The sequence below is a fragment of the Tamandua tetradactyla genome, chromosome 1, assembly GCF_023851605.1.
Source record: "Tamandua tetradactyla isolate mTamTet1 chromosome 1, mTamTet1.pri, whole genome shotgun sequence".
Lineage (NCBI taxonomy): Eukaryota > Metazoa > Chordata > Mammalia > Pilosa > Myrmecophagidae > Tamandua > Tamandua tetradactyla.
Genome location: NC_135327.1, coordinates 110,430,162 through 110,447,968, shown reverse-complemented (window position 1 = coordinate 110,447,968; position 17,807 = coordinate 110,430,162). Strand labels below are relative to the sequence as shown.

At 35.7% G+C, this 17,807-nt stretch overlaps 1 protein-coding gene and 1 long non-coding RNA gene across 8 annotated transcripts in view; one reads left to right on the top strand and one right to left on the bottom strand.

Moving 5' to 3' along the window:
- Positions 1-17,807, bottom strand: part of ETV1 (ETS variant transcription factor 1) — a 90,181-nt gene that overhangs the window by 71,042 nt on the left and 1,332 nt on the right. For 2 of the 7 annotated variants that reach the window (XM_077122600.1, XM_077122610.1), the window contains exons 2-6: positions 17,043-17,309; positions 16,781-16,912; positions 15,865-15,952; positions 14,435-14,482; positions 5,251-5,304 (exon numbers count right to left, since the gene is read on the bottom strand). In XM_077122600.1, coding sequence (XP_076978715.1) covers positions 5,251-5,304; positions 14,435-14,482; positions 15,865-15,952; positions 16,781-16,825 — 235 coding nt within the window. In that variant the 5' untranslated portion in view covers positions 16,826-16,912; positions 17,043-17,309. Of the gene's footprint in view, positions 1-5,250; positions 5,697-13,902; positions 14,375-14,434; positions 14,483-15,864; positions 15,953-16,446; positions 16,661-16,780; positions 16,913-17,042; positions 17,310-17,346; positions 17,759-17,807 lie in introns of those variants that run through there. The other 5 variants (XM_077122590.1, XM_077122619.1, XM_077122583.1 and 2 more) reach the window with 5 other exon arrangements.
- Positions 5,105-8,528, top strand: LOC143651818 (uncharacterized). Its single transcript, XR_013160235.1, has 2 exons — positions 5,105-5,369; positions 8,267-8,528. It is a non-coding gene; the product is annotated as an uncharacterized LOC143651818 (long non-coding RNA).

Sequence of the window (17,807 nt, the reverse complement as noted above, 5' to 3'; positions counted from 1 at the left end):
TCCTATGTACTTCAGAAAGATGAGGCTCATCTACATTCCATATACTCTAAATTTTCTTCTCTGAAGAGATATAATTCTACCTCTTCTAGTCTAAAGCATAGCCTAAAGTAATGTAATGTTTTAATTTTTTCAACAGTGTCCAAGTTATAAAAAGGTTTTGTTTCTGGAAAACAAAAATTGTGTTAAAACCATGTACTTGTTTCTTATAACCTTCACTCATTTCTTAGGATGGACATGTGGGGACTGTTTTGTTTGTGGGTTTGTTTTGTTTTAAATGTCTGTACCTGCTTCCAATGTTGGCATCCCCCAAAAGCTAGGAGTGACAGTGTAACATCATTTGAGTTGATATTTACAATGAAATATTTTGTAAGTAAAAAAAAAAAAAAAAAAGAATGCTCAGGAAAATTTTAAAGAACACCCAAGTACTATATTTTAATCTCATTTTCCATAATTTTTGAATGCTCTGTTCTCTCTTCTTCTACATACATTTACACATTTAAAAATCAAATGGGAGGGGGCAATGGTAATGCAGTGGCAAAGTTCTCACCTGCCAAGCCGGAGACCCAGGTTGGATTCCCGGTGCCTGCCCATGCAAAAAGAAAAATTCAAATGTCCTCCTTTCTCACTCCCTGCCCACCTCGGCGCTGCCCTTGCTTGGGGGCCATTCCCCACCCAAGGCAAGGAGAGGGTGGCTACAAGGAAGATGGAAACGTCGCTGAGTTGATCGATGCTAGGCTCCAACACGTTATGAAAAGTGGAAAAGATGTGCTGGGATACAAGCAGACTCTGAAGGTGATAGGTAAGGCAAAACAAAACTAGTCATCCTCACCAACTACTGCCAAGCTGTAAGGAAATCCAAAAATACAGAACTACGTCACGTTGGCCAGAACCAGCGTCCGTTGCTACAGTGGCGATAAGATTGAATTGGGCGCAGTGTGTGGAAAATACTAGAGTATGCACACTGGCTATCACTGATCCAGGTGCTTCCCATGTCTTTAGAAGCATGCCAGAACAGACTGGTGAAAGTTAAATCATGTACAAATTTTCTTTGATAAAACCAGCCAGAGCTTGTTTGAAAAACACTGTATCCATTTCAGTAATTTTCCTTTATATCTTTTGTTTATAAATTCCCTTTCCCGAAGGGAGGTTGAGAGGGTGCCGCAGCTAAATGTAGTCACAACTTTGAGATTAAGAGCTATACACTTCAATTTCAGTTTTCTCATTTTGTAAAGGGAATACTAAGTTTTTAAGAGATTTCATTTTCATCACTCCTGTCTCAGGACACTGCTAACATTTTTATATTTGAATGTACTTGTAAGGCAACAAGATTAAATGATAACCAAAGTTGCAATTTGCAGTCCATTTTAAATCTATCGAATCTGAGTAGCAGAAAGGAGTCACTGACGTATGTTCCCACACCCGGAAAGCTGTCGTCGACTAAGAAAAGAACGAATGAATGTCGCTGAGGAAGGAACTGCCGTGGGTAGGCAGTGGTGCGATAAATGAAACTACTCGGACAACTTCAGAATAACCCCAGGTATTCAAAGAACGTTAAATTCAAAAAAATCAAATGTTTTGTAATCCAGGGTTGAATAGAATTTTCCTCTAATCTGCATTAGCTCTCCTAATCTGCATTAGTCAAAAGGCTATAGCAAAAGAAGCAAAAGCAGAAGCATTTTATTTGATTGAAGTGTGTAAGGAAATCTGATTATCAGCATTTGAAAAAATAGCTCTTTAGAAGGGTGAGGGCGTATCTTTCTATTTGTAGAAGTAGGATCCCTCTGCTCTATTATACACACCTAAAGAGATGCTGCTCCAACATTTAAAAAGGAGGCAATGTAACCCCTCAGTTCCCATATTTGGTTGCACTCTCCTTCCAAAAATCATCCTTAGAATCTAATCCAAATGTCCTAGTCCTCTTTTTAAGCCATGTCCCGCTTGTTCTGTCTTCAGTAAAGACTGAAATGGTCTGTGTAGCTGAACCATAGCCCTTACGTCAGTGAAAACTTAATATACAGCAAACCACATTCTATTTAAAACTATTTCCAATGTTTTTATCTTTGTATGGATTTCCTCTACAATTAGGAGATTTTATCCGCAAGTCCTGAAGTCATATATATTTTTGAACTGTACACTTTCACTACTTGGAACTAAAAGAAAACTTTACGATTGTGAAATGTTTGACTTAACTTTCATGGTTTCAGCATGCTTTTCCAGAATGAGATGTATAAGTACATGTATGTTTTAAGGTATGATCATTTATGTTTCTACCTTGAGATAGGAATTAGGACTTTGAAAATAGTAGGAATTAAGCACTATGAAGCTGATCATGATTACAATTTTACAGATTGTGCTTCTATAATATGCAAGCCATGCTGATATGATATGCTCCTAATCCTAGCAAAGAAAGACAATATCCAAAATATAAGATTATTAAGCATAAAATACAAAGGGTGGTAGGTAACACTGAATGGATTAAGACTTTAAGAGATTAATGTTTAAGCTGAGTCTAGAATAAATTCACCAGACTGCAAAGAAGAAGGTAAAAGTTTTAAAGCCAATTGAGCCTGTGCAAAGGCAAAGAGGAACAAAAGGGCTCAATCTGCTTGGAGAATTGAACACAATTTAGAATGGCAAAAACACAGAGATTGGGAAGGGATGAGGTGCTGGAATGGCAAGAGTTAACACTGAAAAGGTAGTCAAGGTCCAGATTTATAGAACAGTTTTCTTTACTGCTAAAGAATGATGATTTTATCTTGATGGAAATTTAAGACGAAAACAGGCAAATAGCTGTGGGTTAATGCCATTACATAGGTTGATTGGAAAAGGGGATTAACTGAAGGCAATAACACCAATCAAAAAGTTGATTCATAAGTTCAGTCAAGGTAGAATTTGGATGAGAATTAAGGCTGTGAAACAGAGTAGAGGTCATGAAATTAAGATATTTTTAAATTAAAATATCTTTGAAAGGGAGAATCAATGACTTGACAAGCAACTTGAGGTATATGGCAAAGAACCAAGTGAAACTGAGGATAAATCACAGATTTTAGTCTTACATGTTGATGCCATTAACTTAGAAAAAAGAAGTAGGAAGAGAAGAGAAGCGTGGGTTAGTAAAAGTAATGATGTCAATGTTAGACATGCTGAGTGTAAATTCCGTGGAACACCAAGCTGAAGCTCAGGGTCGCTGTGTAAAACTTCTACACTGACACAAAGCTGAGGGCTGTGGGGCTGAGTCCCGAGGATTTGAATCTTTAAAAATTTGTCTAGGATTCTAGTGATGGATCAGGTAAAGGTGTTCAGTCCACAGCTACAGGAGACCCCGCTGCAGACAGCAATGTAGGAGGAACTACCACAGAGCTCTGCTGGCCAATACAGTAGCCAGTCGCCCCCACAGAGCTATTTAAAGTAAGCAGAACTAAAATACAGTTCTTCAGTCCCATTAGCTCCATTTCAAGTGTTCACCTGGCGATCAGGTTGAGTAGGTACTGCATTAGAAGGCACAAATATAGACCATTTCGATCGTTCCAGAAAAGTCTTTGGGACAGTGCTGGTAGAATGTGTAAACTGAGACAAAAGCTTTGAGGACAGAACCCAGGGAAGGAAGAGGTACACAAAGAGAAGGTCAGCAAGAGGAATGGAGTGAGGAGGGGTAATCAAATGAGCATACAAAGAGAAAGGAAGAAAAAAAAATCACACCATTCTGACCAAGGGGAGAGAAATTTCAAGGAGAGGACATGATCAAGAATAAGAAAAACTGAAAAGAGTTCAAATAAGAAGAATTTCAAAAATTACCTTTAGGTCATTTATTTTGCCCTAGCATTTGGTATTGCATTGGAATTGTTAACAATTTCTTCAGCTATAAAATGACTCAGTGAGACATTCTCCCACTCAGATGACAGATTTGGCTTTTAGAAAGAATTCAAATTCCCCACAGAGAGGACAGACAATGTGGGAAATGTGGCCATTCTCTTCCCACTCTTTAATTAAGAAGGGGGGCCCTGCATAGCTGTGGCTCTTCTGGCAATGTTTCAACAGTCTCCAGTTAAAGGGGTTTTCTCTGCTGAATACGTTTCTTGAAAGCATATCCAAGTACCTGTATTCGGTCATCAAACAGCCAAGAAATTCTCTTCTCAGGTTAAAAATCAAGCTGAACTAAAACAAGGTTAACATCGGAGAAATACGGAAGAAGCTTCACTCCCTCAACACCTGAGAAATTTAAGACACCAAATATAGTAGAAAACATTTCTCACAACCATGTGTTACTTGAAGTAATATAGAAATTTATATTAATTCATGATACCCGGGTATAAAATTATGGGTTAGATAAGTTGTAAGGTATTAAGAATCTCTTATTGCTGTTGATAATTGCCTCTGTGAAACTGTAAGTGGTCTGAGAAAAGAATCAAGTTAGAGCTTTAAATGGTGCTAGGAGAACACAAATGTATTAGGCTAGTTTTGCAATCAAGATGGCATCTAGACACTTTACTATTCGTACTCTTAGGTCAATCGCTGCAGTGAGATGGTAGAACAGCAAAGTATAAATACCAAAAATAAGCCCCAAGGCAACCATGTTTGTGCAGGCGAAATGCTCACTCTGCAATTAAGGACAGGGAGGCAGTAACCCATGAATCACTACTCCTGCATCTCTGACAAGCTGACCCTGGAGCAAGGCTCAGGAAAAGGAAAACTGAAGGGACGCTGAGAAGCTAATGGCTACTTCCATTTGGCTTAATGCGATGGAGAACAGAAAACTTCAGGCTAAAAATTAAATCAAAGCAGGTGACAGATTATGCATGTAAAAATAAAACAGTGCAATAAGTTAATGAATATTTGATCTAGGATCTTTTATAAGTTATTCAATAAATAATCTCATGGATTTTAACTAATGACAGCAAAATGGGATTTTTTCCCCTGTGAACATAATAGCTCACTGGATGTAAACACTTGCACACTCATGGATCACACTGATTCCGCTCCAGGAATATTTACCCAATATGAAGAACAGGATACTATTTTAATCAAATCAGTTGGCCTTGGTTACTTATAGAGCTCTGCTAATGTCATACAGGGATTGTGATGATGTCACAACCTGACAAATAAAACAGCCCGTAACTGTGGACAGAAAGGGCCCTGGTGTAATTCAACAACAGACACTGGAAGTAGAAACCAACCAAAGAGGGGGAGCAGGGTATGGAGGGAAGGAAAAGAAAAGAAAAATGAAAGAGATGGCATATACTATATACTTACAACTTTCAGCCTGATAGTCTGGTACAAACTGCTCATCATTGTCAGGTACCTGAGCTAGAAGAGGAGAAAAATAATAATAACAAATTAAGAGAGAAATCACCAAGGCAAAAGAATAGCAAGTAAGATCTTTCAAGTAAGAAAATTTTAGACTGAGATCAAAGCTATGACTATTTGCCAATGAGCTCCTATTTAAAATAGTAATGAAAGCAACACTTGGGAGGGGAAAATAGAGGAGATAATTGATGTAAACTAGGGAAAAATATATATATATACACATATATGCCAGAAATATAATGGTGGCAGTTGTAGTCGCTCTGAATTTCACATGCCAGATGGAAATAAAAAGGACATGTAAAATAAAAGAAGCCATAGGAGGGGGGTGTCGGCTGCTGTGGGAGAATGTTGCCTGTCATGCAGAAAGCCGGGGTTGGAGTCCCAGGCCATGTACCCTCCCCACCAAAAAAAAAAAAAAAGAAAGAAAAGAAAAGCTATATAATTTTACTAGCTGCAGAGTGCCTTTTAGCAAGAATAGAGCAAAAGGTATTTCAAGTCACCCACTGCCAGTGCCTGGAGCACTTCTAAATTAAACAATTATTTTAATTGATGCAGTTATATCACACATACCCCTCTACTTCTTAGTATGGATGCTTTGGGTAAGTTTGGTTTATTGCAAATTTGTCTACTACAGTTAAAAATGTTTGTCCCAATTTGGCCAAGCTATGCTACAGAGTTTCTTAAATTAAAAAACCGTTTTCAATGATGATGACCATTTCCAATACAAATTATAAATAATAACTAAAATTCATCTTTTCATGCAAAATATTTTCCTGGTGACTAGTCAGCATTAACAAAAAGAATGTCACTATTTCATCAGTCGTAATGCCAAATGACTACCCTATTTTTAGTGAAGGAAAAATACTGAATAGCAAGGATTTAATGCAGTTGGCAGCAATCAAAACACAAAAACCTTTTCACTTTTAAAATGTTTTCATCACAGTTGATTTAGACAACACAATAACCAACTGACAGAATATTACTAAACCCAGTTTTCACAAACACTCAAATACACACATTGACACAAACTGCATAAAATAGAAGTTAGGTTACTTTTAATTTCATGAAAATATAATTAGTTATTCTAAGTAACTTTGACTATAATCTGATTAACTAGTATTATTTTACTGGTAATATACAATACTGATTTCTATATCCATTTAAGTCAGATGTTAATTTTTTAAATTAATTTCTTGAAATTAATTTAAATTAATTATTTTTTTAAAAAACAAGCCTATTCTGCAGGACAAATCTTTTTGAAAATAAGCAGTCTCTGTTGAAAATGTTTCAAGTTGATAACTGAATGGATTAAGAAAAATTATGTATAAAAAGAAATTAGTTTACAGAATGAAACATAGAATTAAAGTTGCTCTTTTAATCCGTTTATCATATTATTTTTTAAAAACAGAAGTATGTGACAATAAAATGTATATTATTAATAGTCTGAATAACCAATGAAACATTCATCTTAATATTATTAAAATATATGCAGTTTGACATAGAGCTGTTTTCTAACAAATTTCTTCTTCACACCAATACTTAAGCTTACTAAAAATACACAATAACCCCCGCTGCCAAATGAAACCAAACAAATTAAAACATTTTTCAGGTTATAACCAATACTTATTTGATCAGCATATACTGCAAGGAGAATTTTTTCCTCTTTGTATTTCACTAATATCTGATATTCTGCGTAAAAACTTAAAAGTCAGAAAAACTTTAACTCATAGCTTCACTACTTGCTAGCTGTGTACTTTGAGTAAGTTATTTAGCCTCTCTGAACTCCATTTTACTAATCAGTTTAATAGTGATAATAAGGGGTTTTTTTGGTGAGGAGTAAATGAAACTGTGTAATAAGCACTGCCAGACACAATGCAAGATACTTAATGAATATTACTTATTGTCTTTCCAATACGCTACCATCCACCCTTGTCTTTCAATTTACAAAAAAAATCCATTTCAATCATTATAGCACAAAATGTAACATATAATTAATTATACTGCACAGGGATAAAAACAACTAAAATGCATTCATTCTCTTAGTTATTCTCTTAGCTATTAAGAACATAATTTTTGACATTTCAGTGCTTGTTTTTTTCACTTAGATTTATAAATTACCTTTAAAATAAATCTTCACACCAAAAAGATTACAAAAGTATTTTATATGTATTTAATAAATAACATTGGGTCCTGAATATTTTTTTCTATCATCCCCCAAGTTTTGAATTTTCCTCTAAATTAACAACTAAACAGATAACTATTGAGATGCAAAATTATCAACCATAGCAACTGGTATACTTTTAAAAAGCCAACATTTACAAGAATCTAATAAAATTGTAATATCCCCTTTACAGGAATAGTTAAAAATAGCTCGTGAGTTACAAAAGTATATTTGTAACTCAATATGCTGGTAGGAACGTCTTAAAGGCCAGATTTTTTTTTTCCCCTTACTATTACAAGACAAAATTGCAACTCCGTGATATATATAATCTCTACAAGAAAGGCATAAAAATCACTGATGGATGTGTGGTGTGTGTTGGGATATGTGCACAAAAAAGCAAAACTTCAGGAGCAGAAGAATCTAGAAGTTATACTTCACAAATACACAGAATATAGCTGCATACCAACAATTTGTAAAAAGTAAGAATAAGAATTGCTATTTCTGTTCTACCTCCCTTAACATACTGAATAAATACTTCACACTTATGCCTGAACATTTTACAGAATTTTAACAAAAAACATATGACTCACATTTTCACAGAAGCTAATCTTAAGAAACTGAATAGACCAAATGAAGCAGCATGCTACTTAAATAGACAAAGGCTTAAGTATACCTCTAATTTCAAGTTAGACTAAAAGGAAAGCAGTTAACTAAAAACACAAGTTGGATTTGGGCAAGGAAAATATGACAAACCATTGCTGCACTTGTATCATGCTATTTCTTTTTTTCTCCAATCCACAGTAATTCTGTGAAGTAGCACACTACAGCTGCCTGAAAACTTGTGGCAAATCATACCAGCTCCAAAGTTGAAAATTAACAGAGAAGCCAATCCCCCCCCCCAATTTTTTTTTTTTACTACTACCTATTATAAACTGTGCTTGAAACCATCACCTTTGGGAGCGAAATGCTTCCTCCCACACTACGTAATTAAGGAGGAAAGGGAAGAGGAAGAAGAGAAGGGGAAAGTATACAGCAAAAGACCAATAAAAAGCTTTCAAGAAGATTAAGCATGTGGATTTTATTGGTAATAGCTGGAGCGCTTCTATCAGTTCATTGCACATTAATAGACAAGTTGCCATCAAGTCTCAGGCTTTAAAAGGATAGTATCTGCACTCTCAGCTATTTGCTTTACCTAGATTATTATGCAAAGTTGATTTTCCCCCTCTCTTTTTACTACATAGCTATACACACTATGGGAAAGAAATCCATAAAATTATTAATCATGATCTAAATGCCAAAGAATCACTAACCTCATTTTTAATCTTAAATCCTTTCGTGACTAAATTTCCTTTTGGGTAGGCTAGGCAATATTTAAATATAACCTGCCTTTACTTTTTACCTATTTTTAACTTTCAAATAAAATAATAATTATTTAAGAAAAGGTGATGGTTAAATATTCTACAAGGTTGGCTGCAGGAAAGTAAAAGCCCCCCTTTTCTTACAAACTAGGGACCTGTTGAGTTTACTTTTAAGGATAGGAAAAGTAGAAAAATTACAAATAAAACAAATGTCAAGTATAAAAAGGGTTAATATTTAATTAAAACCAGTTCTATCCACTGTAACAATGACCTGGAGCCAAACTAGGCGGAAGATGTATGAGTCATTCTTTCTGCCCGTGAATGAGACAGCTGATCTCCTCAGCAATTCCTCAAGACAAGCAGGCAGACTGGGGCTCTGCCTCCATTCACAAAACAGTCCAGCCTGCGCCCTGTGGCTCAACCGCAATCCTTTCATGTTACACCCTTCCGAAGAGTTAAAGCAAGTAAACTTGAACTTGCAATATAAACACCCCAATTTTATTGCTGTCTGAAATACAAACTCAGATCCAGTAAGGAACACATTTAAATAAGCGACGAGTTGATGAAATGAACATATATATGTACTTAACCCACCCTGCTTCACAAGGAAATTTGTCACAGTAACCTGAAAGTTCAGAAAAGGAAGGAAGGAAAAAATGAAAGGAAGGAGAAAAACCACTAGAGAAATATCTTAATGTGTTGCCTATTATTCAAATTTTCTTAATTATAAGGTAATAACAGATTGTTGCTGAATTTTGGAGCATTTCACTTTTAATCAAAGGGTTAGAACTAAAGCTCCTCTGAAGAAATTTAAAATGTATTTTAAATAAGAGTAAAGTAGTAAGAAAATCTACCTTCGCATAATGGTGTTCTGTTTAATCCTTAAAATAAAGAGTCAGACCATGGAACAAACTAATCATGAGTCCACTAAGCCTGGTTTTGTACCACATCCACTTTTAACATGAAAATGACTGTTCCAATGTGCATGCACTAATTAATGCAGAAGTGTAAACATTCTTAGACAAAAAAAGGGGTATTTTCTCCCATGACGGGAACATCTTTAACACTTGATAAAGGTATTCTTTCTATATACTCTAAAAGAAAGAAAGCAGTAGGTTTAGATGATTGTTTCAAATCAGCTTCAATTTCTAACTCTAAATTGACCGGCAGTGACTTGAAAACTTAAGGATAGTTCAGAGCTAACTAGCTGTTGTTTCTAGCCAAATACTTTCTCCAGTGCTACAGAGGTTCTGTCTATATTATTATTAATATTTTTAATGGCCAATATAGTACATAGGTCAAAGGAAATAAAGTCATATTATGAAATACATTTATTAGGACCCTCTGGGAAAACTATACTTCTGCTATACCAAATCCGAATTTTCTACTTTTAATTTTTTTTTTTTGCAAATAAATACTAGATGAAAATGTATTTATATAGTTTCAATGAATGTTTAGAAATAAAATATATTTATTCAATGTGCTCTCTTTAAACCAGTCCAAATGAGAAGTCTTTCCCTTGTATTTAGAGTATTTCTTGGTGCAAAAAGAACAGGAGCTAGCTCCATATATACACACATAGACACACCCACAAATGTAATTTAATGCTTAATGCTCAATCCTTTTTTACGTAAAGCACATAAAAATGTAGTTTTTAAAGCCCTTATTCCTTACTTATTTTATTAGGAAAATTTTTAAAAATCATAAGCACATGTCCAATTCCACATTCCATTTAAAAAGAGAAGAATTTGTGAAAAGTAAAAGTGAACATCTTATGACCACTGTATATTGTGAATGAAACAATGTGCAAATGACAATAGAACTTAATAATTCAGGACCTTCATCAAAAATGATTTTCAAATTAAATTTTTTTCAGTCATTGAGGTGAAATGAGGAGATAGTAATACCATCTTTACTTTTAAGTCAAACGATTACTTGAAAGCTGCATGAACCTAACAGAAAAAAAGCAAAATCTTATCTTAATAGGGTAAAACCTTTGGTGTAAAATGGTTGTTCCAGGAGATAAGACTTTGACTTGGAGGTGTGGTGGCAGTTGAAACTTCACTTACCACACAGCAATGAAAATCTTTTATCCTCATGATGGCAAATCACTGTTGACTATTCTCCTTTAATATACTGATGAAACAGAACCTCAAGAATCATCTAGACCACCACCAAAAATAACCTTCAAAGGCATCCACGTCTTTACATAAGATATACTCTCAAATTCATTATTTCTCTCTAAGTTATGTTAGTAGGTAAGCTTTAACAAGCAAGTTTAGAAAAATGCAATCTCTTTTTAACTCAATTTGACATCCTTCTATTTTTGTCCCTGGCACACCAGAGATTCCACTTTAATTCTGAATTTCTAGGACACCTGTCACAAAAGCACCACTTAAAAATGGGTTGCTAAAGAATAAGACGTTACTATAATGTTGAATTCAATTATTTCAAGGAATCAAATAATTGCAAATGCCTGTCAGTAGCAATCCAATTCAAAAGATAAAGAATCAATAAAGGACTGTACATAGTAAAATTACAATATGAAGTATCTATGACACAAATAAAAAATAGCCACAATATCTGATTCCCTTTTTTAAACTATTATTGTGCTCACACTGAAAAGATTAGCTTTTCAATTTTCAGAACTTCAAAATCACTTGTGATTATTTTAAATTGTGACTATATGTGGTTTTAAAAACCCTTCAAATAGCAGTGTTAGTACTTGGAATGTTAGACTAATGTAAAGTTACGTTCTTCAAGCATATTTTTGATCTGTATATAGAAATTAATTTTAGAGGGAGAAGTACATTTTTAGAGAGGACTTCAGGAAATTGAAAATACTGGTTGGATCCCATCCTCAAATAGTGCCATCTGATTTATCCCAACTTCCCCTTAGAGGTAAAACATATTTCATAATCCATACTACTTTACTGAGTGACTAATTCATATGTTGTGCCTTGTGTTCAACTTATAAAAATTCTTACAGAAAACAACAGAAGAAACATGCTGAGATAAATATTTTCCCAAATACTTAGAGATTTTTGGTTATTTTGAAAAAAACATGATTTTCACATGACACATCACAACTAACTTGACTCCCTTGTCTAATAAGATTTTTAGACCTGTTTAACTTCCCAGTGGGATTCCAACTCATGGGAGAAACTTGGTTAATTGCCCATGATCTTTCTTTTTTAAAAGGGTCAAAATGCCTTAAAATTCCATGGTGACTTTCTTGGCTACAGCATCATCATGAAAGGAAATATGTAAATGATACACAGTCTGCCAATTTGGCAATGTTTTAATTTCTGGATGTCCAGGAGGACATAAATGGACAAATCTAGCTACAAATAAACTAGGATAAATTTAAGATGTCATCTTAGCTAATATTGGTCAAGCCGTGGGAAAGTCAAGTTAAAATATGAGTGCAAAATAATAAAACTGCATTCAATTTCTGAAAACAAAAATAAATGTGAAATCTATTAACTAATGGAAAACAAAATTTCTATTAGATTAAAAATCACACTAACAACTCTGCTTATCTCATGATGAATAAACTAATGTAAACTATTTTTGATAAATATTTAAATTTGCCTAAAATACAATATTATCCTTAGTTTGTAAATAGCAGCCCACCTGGGTATTCATTAAAACACTCCAGGATTAATTCCTGAAGTTGTTAAGCTTATGAATTCTTTTTGAAGTAAATGTCCCTGTTCCTCGAAATACAGCAGTCATTTCCTAGCTTTATTTTATATAAAGCTAAGTTTTCAGATCTGATTTACAGGTATGTTAATAATCATGAGTAAGAATATTCTGAGCAGAGTTTTAAAAGATAAACTTAGATATATTTAAAAAAATCACTTATTTGAGCTACAAGAAACAAAACGAGTCATAAGTTAAAAAAAAAAAAGTACTGAAACAGATTAAAAAATGGTAGGAGTCTGTCACAGATTCCACATTTTATAATTCCAGGAACAGAGTTGCTATGCACATGCAAAATGTGCCAGCAAATGCACTGACTTGGAATCAATGAGATTTAAAGATCTTAAAAAGGAACAAATCTTCCAGAACAATTAAAATAGATATCTAAAGTTATTTTGGAAAAACGAGTAAGTCCCTTCATAAATGTAATGGACTCACAACCTTCCTTTCAACTTTAAACAACTAATACATAAACATTAATATGGAAATCTCTATGGAAATTTTTCTTGGAAAAGTTACTTCTGAATGTATGGGTTATGTTGCAATCACAAGTAATCTATTGCAATAAGTTTCATTTACAAAGACAAGCAAAATTACCTTTAAATGTAACTAAAACTCCCCTTAACACTTACCGTTTGTTAACACACAAATACAATCACCCTTTCAAAAGACTACTAGGAAAGCTATTTAACTTAAAAAGATTCATAAAGATAGCAAAAGCCCTTTGGAGAAGTGGAATATCAGCAAAACAAAGAAACTTATTTTACATGCTAACAGCAACTAGATCAACTGCAGGCAAAACCACCCTAGAAAGAGCAGCAGTCAGCTTCAAAGTAGCTCCAGCAATACTTGGGTTCCATTTAAACAGACCCTCTCTCTTCTATCTTAAAAATCTATTCAAGAAATTGCGTGTTTCGCATATCATGTAAAGATAGAAATAGCACAATTATGCGCAATGCTTAAATAGCTAAACATTTTCTCTTTGTATTTCCCAAAGACATCACAAGATAAAACTATTATTTCACATTAACTATGCCAAATGCAAAAGAAAAATTAATGCCAACATTAAATCCCTCAACATCAGGCATTTCTGAAGTTGTATAAAGCTTTACTGAAGCAGTATCTCCTTGCTGCTACAAAATAAAGTTTCACAAAATAAAAGATATAGTAGTCTGTACCATAAAAATTTTAACAGAAATTACCCAAAAGAAAAGTAATGCCTTTAAATGTCCCCTTGCTATATTAAATGAATACTAATAAAAATGAAAAAATAGCAAAGGTCAATTTTAACAAACATTACCAAATTTTTTAAATCCTCAAATCCCCCAAAGATTTATTTTAAACCCATAGATTTCCTAAGTATTGGATACAGACCTAAGGTTCTGTGTTGTGAACAAGGTGGAAAGAAGACACTGGCACTTAAATCTTGAAGCATCCCGTCCTGATGAACCCAGAGAAACTAATTTCTGCCATCAGAAAAGTCCTCCACCAGAGCACCAAATAATGACATGCGCTGCTCTAAAGGAAACAGCAAGCCGGGTTCTGGCTCGAGGAGGTCTCTCGAGGTACAATAATATAAACCTGATCAATTGCAATTAAAATCTGAACAGAGGCTTAGAACTTGAAGTCTTGGTGCATTAGTTCTTGCCAAAAGCAGATGTGATTGTGAGCTGGAAGCAATTTCTCCTGGTAATTTGTGAAGACACTGGGTAGTGCAGCCCCAGAGTCCCTAAAGGCAAACTCATCAGAGGCTCTAATGTATGCATGACACATGAGGTGGCTCTTTTAGAGCTCAATTAATTGGGCTCAACATTAAGAAAGCGAGTTCAGGACTTTTTTTTTCCCCTTCTAGAGTTGCTTCTCGCCCCACCCCACCCCTCCCTTTTAAAGCAGGTTTTTGCCTTACCTTCTGCAAGCCATGTTTCCTGTAATTGACTTAGATCTTGAAAGAGTTCTGAAAGAAAAATTTAAAGCGTAATGTAAGATCGGCAAACCTTTAGGCTTCGTTAAATGAAAATGCTTATCTTGAAATTAGTATTAAAAATCTATTTAATTTGGGGCAGGGGAGTCAATATAAAAAGAAAATAGGATTCATAAAGAAAATTTCTCCAGAATCCTGTTTTTTTTTAAATGTCTATTAAGCAATACTCCTTTAGGAAATAGCTAACAAACTAAATGATAAAGCCAATAATTTTTATTTCTCTTTTTAACAAATGGCTTAATAAGCTCAACGATGTCAAACAACACACATACACCAGGAGTCACACAAATACCAAGGTAAAGATGTATCTATCCGTTGAAGCCTTTCTTAAATATATTTACCTCTTGCACTAAAATAGTAGTTGAATTATGATCGGAAAGCCTGAAAAGCATTTTATTTATATCTTCCGAATCTGAACCTTACATAACAGTACCTGGTATAATCCTCAAAGTGCTGTATATTTTCAGGTTTAATATCTCAAAACTAAAAGGACAACTAAGTTTTTGGAGGAAATGTTCTACATTAGAAGACTTATAAAAATCAAAGAGAAATACTTCCTTGGCACCTGTGAATTATCAAGTCCAAAAAGTGTATTTTGTCTGTTGGGAGGTGGGAAATGAAGTATGAAGTCTGAAGATTTGAGGAAGCTTCAGAATTTAATTTACCTAATCTAAATTGCAAATGAAACTTGATAATTAATCTAAGTACATTAAGTTTATTATGAATGCATCATATAGTTGAAATAATTTATAATATATTGACCACATACCAACAGTTCATAAAAACAATCTGTGACCTAGCTCACCAAATAGGGAGCATAATTATTAATAGGGCCTTAATTATGATTCATTGAACATTTTTAAGGCCTATAAACAAAATATGACCTCACCTTTTAGTCATCAGAATTTTTCAGAAAATTTTTTTATAGTAGTATATGGTTTCAGTATAAAGGGGATGAGAAATCAAGTAATGATAATGTAGAAAGAAAAAAATAAACAGTGTACATAGCTGTTTAATTTGTCCCAGTCTTTTAGATATTTTAGAGTATCTTAGTGTCTGAGATTAGTTATGTGCCATACAGACAAAGGTATTTAAATACAAAAGAATAGTTTTAAAAAGTGATGTAACTTTTTATTCTCTCCTCCCTTCTTTCATTAGTTTGTGACAGGACTTACTAAAATATTCTCCAATGCAAACTGTCACATTATGTAAATTGCTCCCAAAGGAAGTCTGAGTTAAATTCTGTGTTTTCAAAGTTTATTATTCTTTAAGAGAATACTGAAGTGCTTCTCTTCTTTATGACAGATAGGGGAGTGGGTATAAAGGAGGGATTCAGCCCCAAGTTCAAACCTCACCTTCTGAATCATGAGCCAGATCTCTGTTAATGAATTTTCTTTTCCTGACATTTGTTGGTTTCTCGTTACAATTTCTCCCACGCTGACTCTACAAAGGGAAAGATAAAATCCTTTAAAAGAATGTAAACCTCAAATGTCTCTCTCTCTCACACACACGCATATTTAACATAAAATCTACTCAATTTTCTCTCTGAAAAGAAAAGTAAAATCCATACTATTAATTTTAATACTCATTTTCTACGTTCCTCTGACAGCGAAAGCTTATGCTGAGAATTCAACAGCCAAGGGACTTACTAACGGTGCGATCTGACACCCCACTATTTATCGGTCACAGATTCATGGTTTCTCAGCATCAAAACAACATCAAGCAATTACACTTAAGTTGTTTTAAGGCTGGATCAAAGGTACATTAAAATACAGTGAAACTGATTCTCCCAAACACCCACAGAACAAAACAAAACAAAAAAAGCAGCAGAGAAAGAGTGGAGAAATGAAAAAAAAAAGAGAGAGAGAGAGAGAAAATGAGGAAAAAAGAAACAAAAACACCCCATGTAAACAAAAAGCGTCAGCATTTGTCTCAACTTCATTCTTTTCAATGTGGCAGACAAACCCAGCCAGAAACTTTGAGTGCAGCAGCCTCTGCTGCCCTCCATCTCCTCTTCCACTCATCTTGGGCACTTTAATCAGAAAAAGGGGTCTTAAAAACAAAACTATGCCTTATCCAAATCACTGAAAGGTAAGCTCATTTTGAAGACTGGGCTTCTAGAAGCAGAGTCGCCCTACAGTGGCAACAAAGCAGATAAAGTGTCTGCAGTCCCAGCCCCCGCCCCTCCCTTCTCAGCGCGCCCTCCCCCCTCACTCCCCTCCCCCCGCGGAGTCAAGTTTATAAACAGCAACTTTGGAACTGATCACTCACATTGGTAACCACGTAAGGCACTTGCTGGTCATAAAATCCGTCCATTCCGCTGCTCTTCGCAAATCTCAGCGCAGTGTTTTATATTTTGAGCATTGAGCTGGAGATTTCCTCGGAACCTGGACTTCTATCAGCCTAGAGGGGAACAAGATGGCTTTTAGGCTTAAAAAAAAAAATCATGAATGAAGCTCTTGAATCTGCATAGCTAATTACCCTCCGACAGTCCCATTCACAAAAATAACCCTCCCTACGCCGCCTCCTTCACCTGGATCCGAGGAGAGCCCAGAGAGTTCACAATTTACATATTTTCGGCTTGCACGCTCCCGAGTGTAGGCGGTGCGTTTCCGTGCGCCCTGGACGTTCCCCGCGCGCTGGGGCGCTCGTGCAGCGCCGACTCGCAGATGTGTGCAGATGTGTGCAAATGTGTGCACGACTAGCGATGGCGACCCGCCAGACCTGCTATGCACCTAACGGGACTGGAGACAGAAACACCTCTTTCATAAGGATAGTTTCTGTAACCCCGACCAATTACCTGAAGAGACATAAAAAAAGTTGTTGGAAAGACCCACCTGAAGGCCAAGCTAGGCGAACGGCTGCAAAAAATTCCCTCCAAATTTAATAAAAGCATTCATTACTGCCCAGCACTTCCCCCTAGGAAGCAGAAGGCGCCTCTGACAGAGCTCGGTTCGGTGGTTTTTCCTCTCTTTCTCCTCCAGGGGCCTCCGATCCCAGCTGATGGATCGCTGCCTCCCATTGGCTCCGCTTTCCCTTTAGCGGATCGGATTTCGGGCTGTCAGTCCCGCGGCTCGCGCCCCTGCGGGGGTCTCCCGCGTCCCCCGCCCCGCCTGCGTGCTCGCGGCTTTGGAAGCGTCATGAAGGGAATCGGCTCCTTCCAAAGCGCCGCTGTTGTTAAGCGGCGGGGACGCGGCAGCCCTGTGTGTGGGATCGCCAGTCCTTGCCGCTGGCGCATTTGGTCACTGGTGAGCTGCTTCCTTAAAGCACTTCTGTCGGTCCAGGTGAACACGCTACA